This window comes from Betta splendens, chromosome 6 (genome assembly GCF_900634795.4).
Source record: "Betta splendens chromosome 6, fBetSpl5.4, whole genome shotgun sequence".
NCBI lineage: Eukaryota > Metazoa > Chordata > Actinopteri > Anabantiformes > Osphronemidae > Betta > Betta splendens.
In genome coordinates, this window is record NC_040886.2 from 10625610 (window position 1) to 10639609 (window position 14000).

Here is a 14000-nt window from a genome sequence, read left to right on the forward strand (position 1 = left end):
CTATGTTTGACAGACTGACTAGAAAAGGGCGTTTTTTTGCTTTTTGCTTTGTTACAAGCAAAGACTCGACAACGTTGGGACTCACATTTGCAGTTTTCCACTGCCCTCTAAAGGAGAATCCCAGGAAAGACACCAGCCACAGATTTAAAATACAGCAGCCTGCTGTTAGTTTTTCATGGATTATAGTTTCAGCAAAAGAAAGGTCAACTTCTAAACCAGACCTGGGCTGTGACGGCATTAGGATCCTTTTGAAAGCAATAAATCATGTTAAACACAAGTCTGTGCTCTGCTTACATGATTGATTGGAGGTGATCCTTTGCTTGGCCACAGATAGATACCAGCCCATATACACATGCAGACCAAAGCTTAGCTTGATGATGAACTGCTGCTAGTGGATCTTAACTCAAACCGTATATGGTTTAGTAGGAAGCACGTGTCATATAAAAAGCTTCAAGTAATAAAGTTGATTTATGCAAGGTCCTAAAATAACATTGCTGGTGAAGAGCGGGATGGTTTCACCCCTGGTAGTTAAATTACTAACAGGATGACAACTTCCTACATGTACATGCATGTCACAGTTTTGCTTATTCTTCTGACGTGGGCAAAAAAAAAAAAAAAAGTCACAAGCAACAGGTTTTGTCCTCCATGTTCTACTGGTTTAAAGCCGTGCCCTACCCACACACGTGCTGTGCTCGTAGATTAAAAATGAGAATTTAAAAAAAAAAAAATTAAAAACACCCGATAAATATTTCGTTTATTTGACATGTGCCGACAATAGTCATCATCACAGCCTCAGTAACATGACATCTTCATTTTCGGTGGGACAAAGAACACATTAATTACAGTAAAAATGCAGCCAGAAGATATCACGTGTGTGAATAAAGAAACTGACAAACGGTAACCACGGCGACCCTAATGGCAAAACGCACCGTGGCCGTCGAGGGACATTTCGGACGCTACGCAGATTAAAAATAAATAGAAACAAAAGCTAAATATCCCGAAAAAGGGTTTGGTCTTACCCTGAGGTCTTCCAGCGTCAGCTTGGATCAGAACGTTATGTCCATCACATACACCTGCGTCACAGAACTATGCCCCGGGTCGGACGGCTCGGTCGTACCAAGCTGCGCTTAAGGCCACCGCGTTAGAGTGACTTCTCTGAACCTGGCCTGAGGTGCATGACATGTTTATATACACACACAGTTGGTATTCCAGGTACCAAGCTCATTAAGGGGTGGTTGGTTAAAGGGGTAGCTCAGTGGAAAGTCTCTAAGGTTTACACCGATCCCTCACTCCCTCTAATTTCACCTCTTCTAGCTCCACACCAGGGCTTTAGAATGGGATGAGTTCAGCTGCATGTTTTCATACTTCTGTCCGTTGCCCTAAAAATGGGGAAAAATGTAGATTCACCATTTTTAAAATGGTCATATTTCCTTCCAGCAGAAGCTAAATAACACAGCGACTCCCACCTTGGATGCAATGGCTTTGAGTTTGCCAAGTAGAGAAGGCTTTGTGTACACAACCTCGTCCTCCATTTCTCCCTCATTCTCTCCCTCCATCACGGCACAGCTGTCGGCTCCTGGCATCTCGCACTCCTTATTGGCAGAAATCACCAAGCGGGAGTACTTATACTCCAACCTAACAACAAGACACAAATGATGCATTCAGAGCTGTGGGGGGAAAAAAAACAACCCACGAGGAGCAACACTGCCCACGTGAATAATGACAGAAACTGTGATGCTACAGGGAAAGAAATGTCAGGAAGAATAGGACCAAACAAACCGTTTTAGGAGCGAGGAAGGAAATAACAGAAACAGACAAAGACAAAAGTTGTACCGTTTGTTCTTCTTCCAGAAGTAGCAGGTGAGGGAAACGAGCAGGACTGCAGTGAAGGCGCCCAGTCCTGCACCGAGCCGGACCCAGAGCTCCATGCTCTCGCAGGGCAAGGTTTTCTTCTGGGGCAGGGTCACACCCCCAACACACAGCTTCGGGTCAGTCCACACATACAGCAGGTCCTGCAGACGCACACACACACACGCACACGCGGGTTTGTCAACAGAACCGAGCGGGACTCTACTGATGAAAACTAAAACGCGTCCACGCGCACCTGGTGTCCCGCCTGGCAGGACCCCTCGATGCGGTGGAAGTCTCTCTCCGTGCATCTGGGGCAGGCCGCGGAGCTCTCCCACAGGAATCGAAAGGCGCAGCCGTCGCACGTTCCTGCAGGGCACTGGCTGGGACGCCCAAACACAGAGCTCGTCACTCCACGCCCACCGGGGGGGGGGCAGATAACGGGTACGAGTGAGAAACGCTACCTGGGAACCGAAAGCTCTCCCTTGGCGCTTCGCTCCGGGTTGCAGCGAAGTGTCACCACCACGCTTCGACCCGTCCCGCACGATGAGGTCACCTCCAAGGACCTGAGCAACAATAACACAGCAAGGGAAAAAAAACCTTCAAGTTCCAATGCATGTTTTAAAATGAAAGACTAAATCTGGTTTTCAAGGATTGGAGGTACTTGTAGTAGAAGTGGATATCGGGGACGTTCTTGGAGGTCTGGGGGAACAGCTCTGGCCTCGCCCTTATTCCATAAAGTGTATTTGCTACTGTTGCTCCTGGCGATTACATGAAAGCAACATTGGCCACTTGAATCTGCCTCCTCCTTATTTGTGGTTTCATGTTACATGGAATATGAGAGAACATGCAAGAGCATGGGAAAATGTGTTAGCATGTCAGTTATGCAGCGCCGCCACTGACCCAGGAACGTGTCGGCCAGGTTAATGGACTGTGAAGACAGCGCTGTATGGAAGCCCCGCCCATTAGCCGGGATTATGGTTGATTGACAGATGAAGGTCTTGATGGTGTTGGCCCCTTCGCCTTTCTCTCGCTGAGAGTCGGTGATGGATAGGTCTGTTACATTGTCAGTGCATTCTGCCAAATGACCCTAGAAGAAGAAAGAAAAATAATAATAATTAGCACCGCCTTCACACAGAAAACCCCGCTGTGCGTTTTCATTCCACCCCACCTTCCCTCCACACAGGCTGATGTTGAACTGGTGGAAATACTTTGTTCCCTTAGAGGTAAAGCTTGGACCGTTCATCAGCGATCCCACGGAGCCGAGCGGGCTGAAGTCAAACGTCAGGGTCACGTTGCCCTCCGTGTGGGTGAAGCGACAGTCACTGTAACACAAACTGTGGTCCTGTAAAACAAACAAGAGGCAAACGGCTCCGTTTCACTTAAAGCCGAGACGAAATGAGCTCCGCTCACCTTCTCAGCGTCACACACACACACACACACCTGGTCGCTCCTGCTGGCGGGTCCACAGGGTCTGCAGGCGTCGGGCCCGGGCGTGGCGTGCGGGTCGAGGTTGGTCTTCGGCGGACACTCAGTGCACTGGCTGGTGACGGTGTCTATGTAGTGTCCGGGAGGGCAGGGCACGCAGGCGGAGCCGGAGGGCCGGGTGCTGAGGGCGCAGGCGCGGCACCCGGACGACACGCCGTCCACGGCGTTGCTCACAGAGATCGAGTAGATCCGCGCCACGTCGTTAACGTAGCGACGCGACTGGAGGAGAGAGAGAGAGAGAGAGAGAGAGACACACACGAGCGGACATTAACAGCAGCAACTCCTGCACTGTTTGTGGCTACTGCCCTGCAAATCCTGACATGAATGAGGAGGTTAATGATGAACACTTCAAAAATATATATATCTATTGGGTGAGCACAGCGATAACAGAAGGTGTCTTTGTCAGCGACGGTCTCGAGAAGCGGAGGGTTTACCTAGAGAGGAGATTTACAAGGCTGAGAGAGGGCGATAAACCCGTCAGGATGTTTTCCCCCCCAGAAACCTCGCTTCTAGATCTGCGACAACAACGGGGGGGGGGGGGATAAGCTGGCGAGCCGCGCTCACTTATCTGAGGAAAGGCCCGGCGGCAAAACGCCTTCCTGAGCCCAAGGCTTTAACCCCCGTACTGCAGCAGGACAGCGCGCTCCAGGCCGCTTGGAGCCCGGCCGGTAGCTCCGCGCGTGCGCGTACTCACGTCGGAGGGCTGGTTGGTCCTCTGGAACGCCCACGTGTAGGAGACCGAGGCGTTCTTGGTCATGACGTGCGTGTACGACTGCCTCGTCTTGGTCTTCTCCCACGACTCCACCACGGTGGTGCTCTTCCGGTTCACGTCCTACGGGAACAAACGTCTCCTTTTCATACTTCTGTGTGTATGGCTTCGGCCAATCGGCGGCCACGCGCCGCTCTCACCATCATGAAGTAGAGCTCGCAGTCAGCTGTGCACAAAGTTTCAAATTCAAAGGTGATGCGCCCGAACTCGGCCCCTGAAGGACTGGAGACCGACGTGGGGAGTCTGACGTGGAGGAAACAGGACTGTCAGACGACGGACGACTCAGTTAAACTCAGAATAATGCGACTCCACTTACTTGAAGCCGGGAATGTGAATGTTGAGGATGAGGTAATCATTATCTGAGCTTCCAGCTCCACTCTGAATGTGATCACCTGCCACCTCCCAGCCTTAAAGACACGCCAAACCCTCATTACTCACCATTTTAGGAAATACACACTTCCTTGTTCTATTCTTACTGGCGGATATAAACCTGCTGTGTGTTGGCAGAGCACCCACCGTTCATACTGTCACATTTGGAGTTGCCCACGTTAAAGCAGGAAGTCTTCATGTTCGCAGGAAGAACATTCCACCACTTGTACTCGTAACCCAGGGTGGGCTCGGTGCCCGCTGGACACCGCTCGCACGCTGGGGGACGGACACAACGGGGAAACAGTGAGGACGGCGCACGGAGGACGTGCAAAACGCGCGGCTGGTCGGCTCCGTACGTTTCATCCCGTCCGAGTAGGTCCCGGCCGCGCACGGCGAGCAGGTGGCGGTGTCGTTGTTATAGAAGCCGGGGTTGCAGGGGGGGCAGGGCTCGCGTTCCCCGCTCTGAGGCAGCGTCCCGGCGCCGGTCACGCCCTCCAGGCAGATCTTGGGCTCCATCCACTTATATATGACCCGTGTCTGAAATTAGAGAGACGGGAGGTGGCCGCACATGAACCGCGGCTGTGGACCAGGTCTCACTGGGACGTTTCAACTAAACAGGGCCCCTTTCCTCTTACCTTGCCTTCGAGGTCGCACGCTGTGTGGATCTGGAAATAATCCTTCTTGGAACATGGAGGTCTGTCCTTACACACAGCTGACCCCTCAGCTGAGGAAAAAAAGTGATCAAAAAAAGAAAGATAGAGTAGAACCAAAAAAAAAAAAGTTTGTTTGGCTGATGCGAGTCCTGTTATTATAACAAACGTCGACTGTACTAGTTTCTATTATAGCTTCACTGTGAGCATCTCAAACAAGGATATACAGTAGCACATTTACTACTTTATACTATGTCCCTGCTGAGAAATGTGTTAAAATAGATCAAGGAGGGTATTACTTTTATCTTCCTAATTAGCGTTGCACAAAACAAATATACAGAGACTTATATAGACACTTAAAAAAAAAACACCCTAAAACCTGCTACTCCCATGTGATCACACAGACCTAACGAACACGCTTCTTGTTCCCAAGTCGAACAAATGTGGCTGAAACTGCGCGTTCTCATACCTGCATACTGGACGCTGGTGTTGCACGGCGTGCAGGAGCTGGCGCCGTGCCCTGAGAAGGTGTCCCGGGGGCACGGTTCACAGCTGGACGAGCCCGGCACCCGACTGAACGTCCCCGGCTTGCAGGGGAAACACTCCGACGTGTAGGCGACTCCTGGTACCAGGAGGATCATGTGGAAATTTTTTTTTTAAATAAATAAATAAATAATCGGACATTTATCTTGGTTGGGATTTGTTATTAGAGTTAAAACCACGTTGCCGACCTTCTATCTGGATGTTTTTCAGAAGGACGGGCTTCACCACTTTGTTCCCCATCAGGACCCCGCCTGTTCTCCAGTACAGGATGTTGGTGCCAGATTTCAGGTTCACCTACACACATGATTTTATTGCGTTATTGCTCAGGCTTGAAGCACGTGATGCAACGTTTCAATCACGCTGTATATTCCTGTGTGAATCCGCTCGTTTCCTGCTGCTCGTCCTGACTCGGCTCTGCTCATTTTTGGCTGAAGGGCGCATGTGACAGGTGCCCTTCGTTCATCGCGTACCGTGTGGCTCGCCCACTCGCCGTGATTGGTGAGCTTGAGCCACTTGGTCTCAGCCGACTGCTCCATCTCCTGGCACTGGTCATTCTGGATCTGAAGCAAGCAGATCACAAGTATGAGCTGGAGGCCTCACCTTGTACAGTAACTCATCCAGGGTTATAGCAAAGAATCAAACAGTTTCAACATGGAGATGGATGAAAAAACTCATCTGCACACAGGTATGTAGTGCCTGAGTGGAACTCACAAAGAACTCAAACAGAAGGTTGTTGTCTGGATACTGGTACTCGAAGCTCACAGAGCCCTGCTTCTTTAGGTGGACGGCGTAGATGAGAGAGACCGTGCATTCATCCCTGTTGGACTCCAGGTAGTTTCCTTGAGGAACCCAGGTTGAACTGTAAACACACAGGAATTCTGATCACTCTCAGAACCCAGGATCCAGCACCCCCCCCCCTCCTCCGTCCCAATCCAGCACCTGTTACAGGTGAGCCGGTCGTCCCCGTGGGGATTGTTTTCCAGGAACGTTGCCACGCTGCTGAACCCAGCGGGCATGGAGTCCCACTGGTCGAAGCGGACGCCGCTGCCGAGCGAGTAGCTGCCCGCCGCGCACTGGGTGCACTCCTGAGCGGACATCTCCAGGAACTCCCCGGCCTTGCAGGAGAAGGCTGCGGAGGGGAAAAACAAAGCAGCGAGAGGAATATTGCAGGCTTCCTGCTCGGAGCAGAACATGAAACTTAAAAAAAAAAAAAAAAAAAAAGAGAAATGGTCACGCAGATCACTGCTCCATTGCTGCAGGAACTTAATCCTTGCATCCTGTCACACACTGTGTCTGTCTATGCACTTTTTCCACTGAGCGACTTCATCTCTACTTCAAGCCGGTGTTTTCATACCCCGTCAGCTTTTCCTCCCTCCTGATCTTGTCTAATGCCATCGTGAAGTCTCGCTGTGTTTAAAGCATGTGAGTCTAGTGCACCAAGTATAAAAGGTGTGTGTTTAGATGCATGAATACATATTCACGGATACTTTGCTTTTAGATTAATATTTATTGTCATATGAACTCAAATACTCTCTCACTCTATTTGTCTGCAATAATAAAAGCAACAAATCAAAAAGTACCAGGTTTCAAGTAGTTCATTTTATCTATAATAAACTTGTGATTTGTTCAATTTCTCTCAACAGAAATGGACAAGTTATCACCTCCAGTGACTCAAAACAATTCAAACAATTACACTTTGTTATGCAGAACTGAAAGAGCATCCGTTAATTCATGACTACGAAACTGTATAGCAATATTTAATCATTTACTAGTTAACTGCACTCCATACAAGAGTTCTTACAGCAACACGGCCTGTGTGCAGCGAGTCAGCAGAGCAATTATGTGACATTGTTTTGCTTTAAGGTTATTAGCCTGCAGTTATTTAGAGAATATCCACACAGGGTCAGCTGGGCTGTGGAGGTGGACGTCCCAGGCTACGGATAACACACACACACAGTTAATGATGGCTTACTGCACTCTGTGCCGCGTACTGGCTCTGGTAGTCCAACGCAGGCCCCAGGGCTCTGTGGTATGGCCACCCTCCACCGAGACCCCGTACTGTCACACTCTGTGTACTCATAGTAGTAGTCCATCTGCCAATACACACACACACACACACACACACACACAAATAAAACATCTGCATAATTAAATCGGTCGTCATGACAGTCCCGAACCCAAACAATGAGCAGAAGCCCTGCCAATGGCAGGTCAGTAAACATCCCTCACAAGCCTCCACCCAAATCAGAGCCCTGAGTCATCCCTGAGATAGTTTCCCTGGTCACAGCAGTGGAGCGTGCTGCTAAATTAGTAACCAACACTGAAAGTGGCTCCATGAGAGCATCGTTATCTCCAAAGCCTCACACTGCCCAGCATGGACGACATAGTTACGTGGGCGAAGGGTTAAAGAAGACAACACCTAAATGTAAAACCTCCACCTGTAGCTGAATGGAGGCCTTATTTCTGACATAAGCACATAAAAGCCGTGGTGTGTAGATCGATTGTCCCTTCACTCATGCCATTTAAAGCAGGACATCAGCTCTGGTGACGTGCTGCAGGAGTCTGTGCCAGACACAAGGAATGTGGCTCCACTATCTGAGGAGGGTGCTGCCAGGCTGGACTGAGGCGTTGAGCTGAGCCGGACCAGAGGGAAGGAAAGGTCAGCCCGTGCAGGATGCTGATAAGAGCCTGAGCGGCACCGAGTGGAGCGGTGCTGGAGTCCAATGTGGACCGAGGAATCATGATCCTCCATGTTTAAACTTAAACTCAACTATCTGCTGGGCGGTCACGCGTTCAAACATCAACCCGGAAATGTGTCATCAATTTTTAATTCCTAATTGCTAATTGTTCCTAATTGCCTCCATCTGCGCCCCCCAATAATAAAAGTGGATGCAGGGAAACCGGGTGGACGCGCATCGATCGGCGGTGGCACCGCTCACCTCGCTACACTGCCGCTGTTCTTTTGCCCCGTCAATCAGCCGGACCGCGGAGAGGATGAGAGCGCAACTGGCGACGACCCAAGCCGAGGACCGCATTTCAGATCACCGAGTGAGAAGACACGGGAACAACGCGACTCCGAGGGAGAAAACGGCACCGTCAGCCTCAGTGAGGTTGGAGCTCGCTCGGCACCGACACCTGCTTCTGTCGCCTCTTATCGACAGGCTGTTAACCCTCACCACCTGCGATTATCCTCAGATTGTGCGCTCCGGGGGCTGCTGCCTCATCACGCTCAGCTGAGCAAAAACGCAACAACTTCCTGTTAAGGTTTTCAGAGTAAAACCCACGATGCATGTAAGCCGGTAACATAGCCCTTTATTGCCCTTTCGAATCACATTTACTCGTGTGCGTTGTTTCTGTTCATTATAATATAATGTTCTTTATGCTCACACCAGCTTAGACTTTCTTCAATTCACCATTAAATAGCTTAAAACGAATGCCTATGTTGCTTTATTTTGAAGGCCTCCAAATAACAACACCGTTTTAAATCTGACTTGACGCGCGTGTGTTTATGCTTCTGTCTTACGTTTCGGTGACGTCGCTCGTGACAAAAGACCGATAATAACTGTTAAATGCAATTACTGTGCCTTTCAAACACTGACGCCTGTTATTTACGCTAAGGTGCATTTGTGTGTGTTATAAATAATTAAAGTTTAAGGGCTCTGGACAGAGCAGCTGAGACGGCGATAACGACGGTCCTCTGCATTTTGTGCGACGCTCAGAACAGCTTTATTTTGGTGACATGCGTTCTACAAATGCAATTCATCGTAGTAGCAGTGACCGCCAGGTGAAGACCAACACGCCACATGTCCTCATCCCTGAACGCTTTGTTTTCATTCGCTACCGGTATGATCATTGACCTGTGATGATTGACAGAGCCAGTGTGGCGTATTTAGGTTGAATGAAGCTTAGCAGCAGGTCAAAGTTCATCAATGATCAGTGTTGTAAAATCGTACACAGTTTTGCTTTTCTGTGTTATGTGGGTTATGTGAGCGTGCTTAAAATTATGCAGCCAAAAAAAACATTTTCAACATTAAACAAGTGTAATTATTTCAATGTATCACCAGGCTAGTTAGGCTAATAAATGGCTTACACCCAGAGTAACTAAATAATAAATGAGGTTTATGTGTAGCGTCTTCTAGGAACAGCAAATGCTGTTTTCAGGTAGAAATCCAACATCCAATACCATGTTTAAAGTCGTCTGCAGCTTTGTAGTTTTGTAGTGTTTTGAATTGAAATTGAACCTTTTTTTAGGTTCTTTGTCCAAATTGTAATGTTACAAATAACCATACAAATTGTCCAGCGCTGTAAAAAGTCAATACATGCTTTTTATTTATATATGTTACAATAAATTCCCTAAACTGAGGCATTTACGTGTGTATTTCAAATAGTTCTGCATTACTGTTTTTGTTTGTTAGCCTCGTCTTTCCATTTCTAATTACTTCAATGCTGTCAGAAATGCAAATGATTTAAAGTAATCAGCTGTGTTCGAAGAAGATCACCCTGCGGTTCATATCATTCCTGCAGCGCTCATGTGGATAATTTATGACATTCTGCCTTCAGATGCATCACAACCACTGTCCTCTGGGACGGATTTGTCTTCCTGCTGTAGGACAATATTAAATGCAACTTTGACCCAACAGCGTCTGGTTGTCCTTCTTGTGGAAATAGCTACACATTTCTATTTGTATATAATAATAATGGTAATCTGTGTTCGAGTTCAGATGACATATTCACCGTTTCACATACCCCCAGTCACATCTAAAGCTGCATTTTGTGGGTTTCCATACTGGACCATAATGTTATTGTATGAAACATATCTACTGGTTAAATAACCACAGTGTGAATATTTATACTGAGTCATTGGAGGCTAGTCAGGTTTCTCCAGTTCCACTCATTCTGTGGGGACGCCAGGTCCTTTCTCTCTCTCTCTCTCTCTCTCTCTCTTTCTCTCTCTCTCTCTCTCTCTCTCTCTCTCTCTGTCCATGCCCCTTTCCCTCCCCTCCTTTCTCTTTCTCATCCGGGGGCTATCACTTACAGTGTTCGCCTGTAATTTGAACTGTCATATTCAACCAACTGTAACACTCCAGTAACCTTTACACCCCTCGGCCGCTGCTCTGTGATCAGGCGGCTTTCGTTTAGCACCACTGGTGAAGTAGGGGACAAGTGCATTGGTTACTGGCCCTGGATCAGATGGTAACTAGAGTCCCGCTGGAACAACGCGTCCCAACCCCAGCCCCCAAATTCACAACAGCCCAGGAACTACCCGATCGAGTAACGAGACACCCGGCATTGACGCGCTGCTCACCAACACAAAACCCCTGAGACGCTACACATGCAGGGGGCAGACGAGGGACTCTGAAGGCCTGAGAACAGCATGACCCTCGTCTGTGTTGCTGCAGCCACTTGAAAGCAGCGAGACTAACTCTCAGATGACCAACACGGCGTGGACTTATATGGCCCAGTCTGGGATGGACCGAAGGCCCTGCTGCTGATACGGCTGCCACAGGATAAGTGGGCCACCTACTCTTCCATGACAAGATAAGAAGGCTGCAATGGAAAAGCATGAACGCCTTTGTGGGAAGTTTATTTAAAGAGCAGAAAGGCTGGACTGGCTTTTGTGTAGTGCATGTGTCTGCATCTCATTTGAAGGATTTAATCAGACTGGAACAACCAGAGCTCAGCCTCTTGTCACCTAATGTCATTGGGATTGAGGTTGGGAGTCACTACACTGCTTTGCTTGGTAACCTCTAAATCCACCAGCATGCACGGACTACCTTGCTCCTCTCTGGGTTGTTTTGGTACTTCGCCAGATGTCAGCACTGATCCAGTCCCTCCTCAGGTGCCGGACGCCTCTGGACCCGTTGTAAACCAGCCAGAACCTCTGCCCGGCATCCCACGGGAGCAGCGGAGGACCGCGGGCTCCGTCTCCACACGCTCCACCAGAACCAGCAAAGTCAACGGTACCGGCTCACAGTCTACCTGTGGCCTGCAGGGCGAAGATGCTGATCCGGGCTCTGAGCCGCCTCCGGCCTGCGATCACGTCTCCCAGAGCTCAGGGGACGATGAGCTGGACTTGGAGTGTAGCCCAGAGCTGCGGCTTAAATATCCCCAAATCCCCAGACCCTCAATTATTATCAGACAACCCAAGGTAGTGAGAGTTTAATCAATGCATGCTGTTTCCTTAACTTCACAGCTTCTGCTTCTTACTGTACGACTTATGTAATGCACTTTATATCCACAGGAGGGTGTTAGAACCCAAATAAAGTGAACCATTTCTTCATGTACGTGTACAGTAGTACACAGTAGTAGTAGGAGCTGGTTTCTCCTTGGAGCAATTTGATTTAGTCATTTTTTAACAGACTACAAGAAGTTTTTTGCTAAAGAGCATAACACTTATTCACGATATGTGCACACACACGTGATTCTAACAAGATAGGGTGTGACTGTGATGTGGCCTCAGCTGCTGTTTGCTAATCTCTGTAAACTCACCATGTGTCTCTGCGTGTGCTGCTCGGTCTGAGTCACGAGCAAACACTAGAGGAACACGCACACCCTTTCCCCCCGCGATCCAAGAGGAGAGCGACACGTCGCGCATAAGTCGCGTCCTTGGGCTCGGATCAATAATGCTGATTACGGGTGGGATCTGCAGAGGAATGGGAGGGAGGAGGGGCGGGTTTTAATGGGAATCCTGGAATTTACACTGCTGATTACTTCATCCAAAGGGAGACGGGCCACCAGATGCTCAGACATCTGTTGGCTCGCTGGTTTCATTGCAGAGGATTGTGGGTTTGAGATGGTTTAAGTTAAGAGAAGTGTAGAAGAATGAAGCGCCCGCTTTATTTAATGTCTGCTCGCGTTTAATCCCTCGACTGATGCAAACTCCGAACTAACTACAAACCACATTTTATGTAAAGTCGCCCTTTAACTACCTCGTAGCAGCAGCCGTCCAAATGAAACTGCAGCCAGCGGCGACAATACATGTGTGTAGGACAACTCCCAGGGTAATAGGCCTGTGGACGCATGGAGCCGGCCCCTCCCCCGGCGGGGCCACTGTGGGTTGTATCAGAACAAGTTGCACAAGCGTGTTCCTCAGGAGCCTGTTTCCGACTTCCTGTGACACCAGCGAACACGTTTCACAACGCATCTGACCTTGTGTGGCCGTGACGGAGGGTTCGAGCGCTGACGAGCGGCCCCCGTGCATTAGTCCCATGAACAGCTGAGCAGTCGCAAATCACAGCCCGGGGCCTCGTAATTCCTATCTTTAAGGTGCTAATTAATCCCCACTCCGCTCAAGCACCCTGGAGACTGAATTTATAAAGACCTGCAATTTATGACCATGCGGCACATTTCGGCCTCGTTGTTTTATCCTTCTGTGTGACTTCGTATCAGTGTGTGATGATAAGTTTGTTTCGTTTATCTCTGGCCCCTCTGATAAAGGCAAACAGGTTGATGGGACAATGCTCCCATCTAGACCCTGTCCACACTATGTTTTATGCTGTGTGCAATAAATGAATGTCTTATAATAAACAACGATATAAATTCCTCAGTGCTCTCAGCCACACAAAGTAGTAAACAGCCACCAGATGCTGATATCACTGTAGTGAGGGAGGAGCTGGACGACTAAGAGCAAAGGGCACAAGCGTTCCCTGGTACAATCACTGTGTGCTGACGCTGGCTTTACATCAGCTTCTGACCTGTTCTGGCCTCTGCAGGATCAGTTATAGATTTCTGCTACCATGCTTATATTCAGCATCTCCAAGGCTTCTTAGGCCCATCTCTGACCTTCTCATGGCCAATCCCATTTCGATTCTTCATGTCTATAATTGGCTTGTAAAACTCCATCGTGTTTTAGAGCTGAGAAGAAAACTGATTATTGATCTTGATTATTGGCTGCAACCGGAGATTTCTCACTGACATGTAAGTGGTGGCGGCCATTAAATGACCGTGTTTGTTATTCGCTGATGGCCTTACAGTGATTGACAGTGTGCCTTTGTGTCCCCCCTCCCACACATCCCCACAGGAATCAGAATTCCAGGAAGCGCTGTCTGACAGATCGGACTGCGGAGAGACGGAGGACGGAGGGTTATCAGGTATGGAAAACCGCACGCGCTTCCTTCGTGTTCCCTCTCTGCTCACTCCTTCAACTCCCGCTCGTCCATGGGCGAAACTGCCGGGAACAGATTTTAAAACGGAAAAAAGTTCAGAGTCAAGCTGACGGAAAAATAACCAGAGGAACATAGTTGTGAAGAGAACACATCTGATTGTGAGGAAATGATGTGGCCGTGGCCTCATTGTGTCACGGCGGAAGAATTTCTCGTTCCATAACTCTGTGT

At 48.9% G+C, this 14000-nt stretch overlaps 1 protein-coding gene across 2 annotated transcripts; it reads right to left on the reverse strand.

Annotated features, from left to right (window-relative positions):
* Window positions 1-737: 737 nt before the first annotated feature.
* On the reverse strand, window positions 738-8896 carry elapor2a (endosome-lysosome associated apoptosis and autophagy regulator family member 2a). 2 transcript variants are annotated; one of them, XM_029154496.3, is made up of 22 exons: window positions 8607-8896; window positions 7640-7760; window positions 6607-6796; window positions 6379-6526; window positions 6138-6227; window positions 5856-5961; window positions 5594-5746; window positions 5110-5198; window positions 4831-5011; window positions 4622-4750; window positions 4422-4512; window positions 4246-4348; window positions 4031-4168; window positions 3292-3555; window positions 3020-3193; window positions 2752-2938; window positions 2513-2609; window positions 2313-2414; window positions 2105-2231; window positions 1834-2012; window positions 1467-1635; window positions 738-1379 (listed from the first exon to the last, which is right to left on the reverse strand). In XM_029154496.3, the coding sequence occupies exons 1-22, from the start codon at window positions 8700-8702 to the stop codon at window positions 1311-1313; spliced, it is 3003 nt and encodes a 1000-aa protein (XP_029010329.1). In that variant the 5' UTR covers window positions 8703-8896; the 3' UTR covers window positions 738-1310. The 2 variants fall into 2 exon arrangements, with proteins under 2 accessions (XP_029010329.1, XP_029010330.1); XM_029154497.3 differs by lacking the exon at window positions 8607-8896 and having other exon boundaries at window positions 7659-7760.
* Window positions 8897-14000: the final 5104 nt, after the last annotated feature.

Coding starts and splice junctions, on each gene's coding strand:
- elapor2a (XM_029154496.3), bottom strand. CDS start 8,702: ATGCGGTCCTCGGCTTGGGTCGTCGCCAGTTGCGCTCTCATCCTCTCC. Junction 6,527..6,606: donor GACCGGCTCACCTGTAACAG/GTGCTGGATTGG, acceptor GTGTGTTTACAG/TTCAACCTGGGTTCCTCAAG. Junction 2,013..2,104: donor CCTGCCAGGCGGGACACCAG/GTGCGCGTGGAC, acceptor GTGCGTCTGCAG/GACCTGCTGTATGTGTGGAC.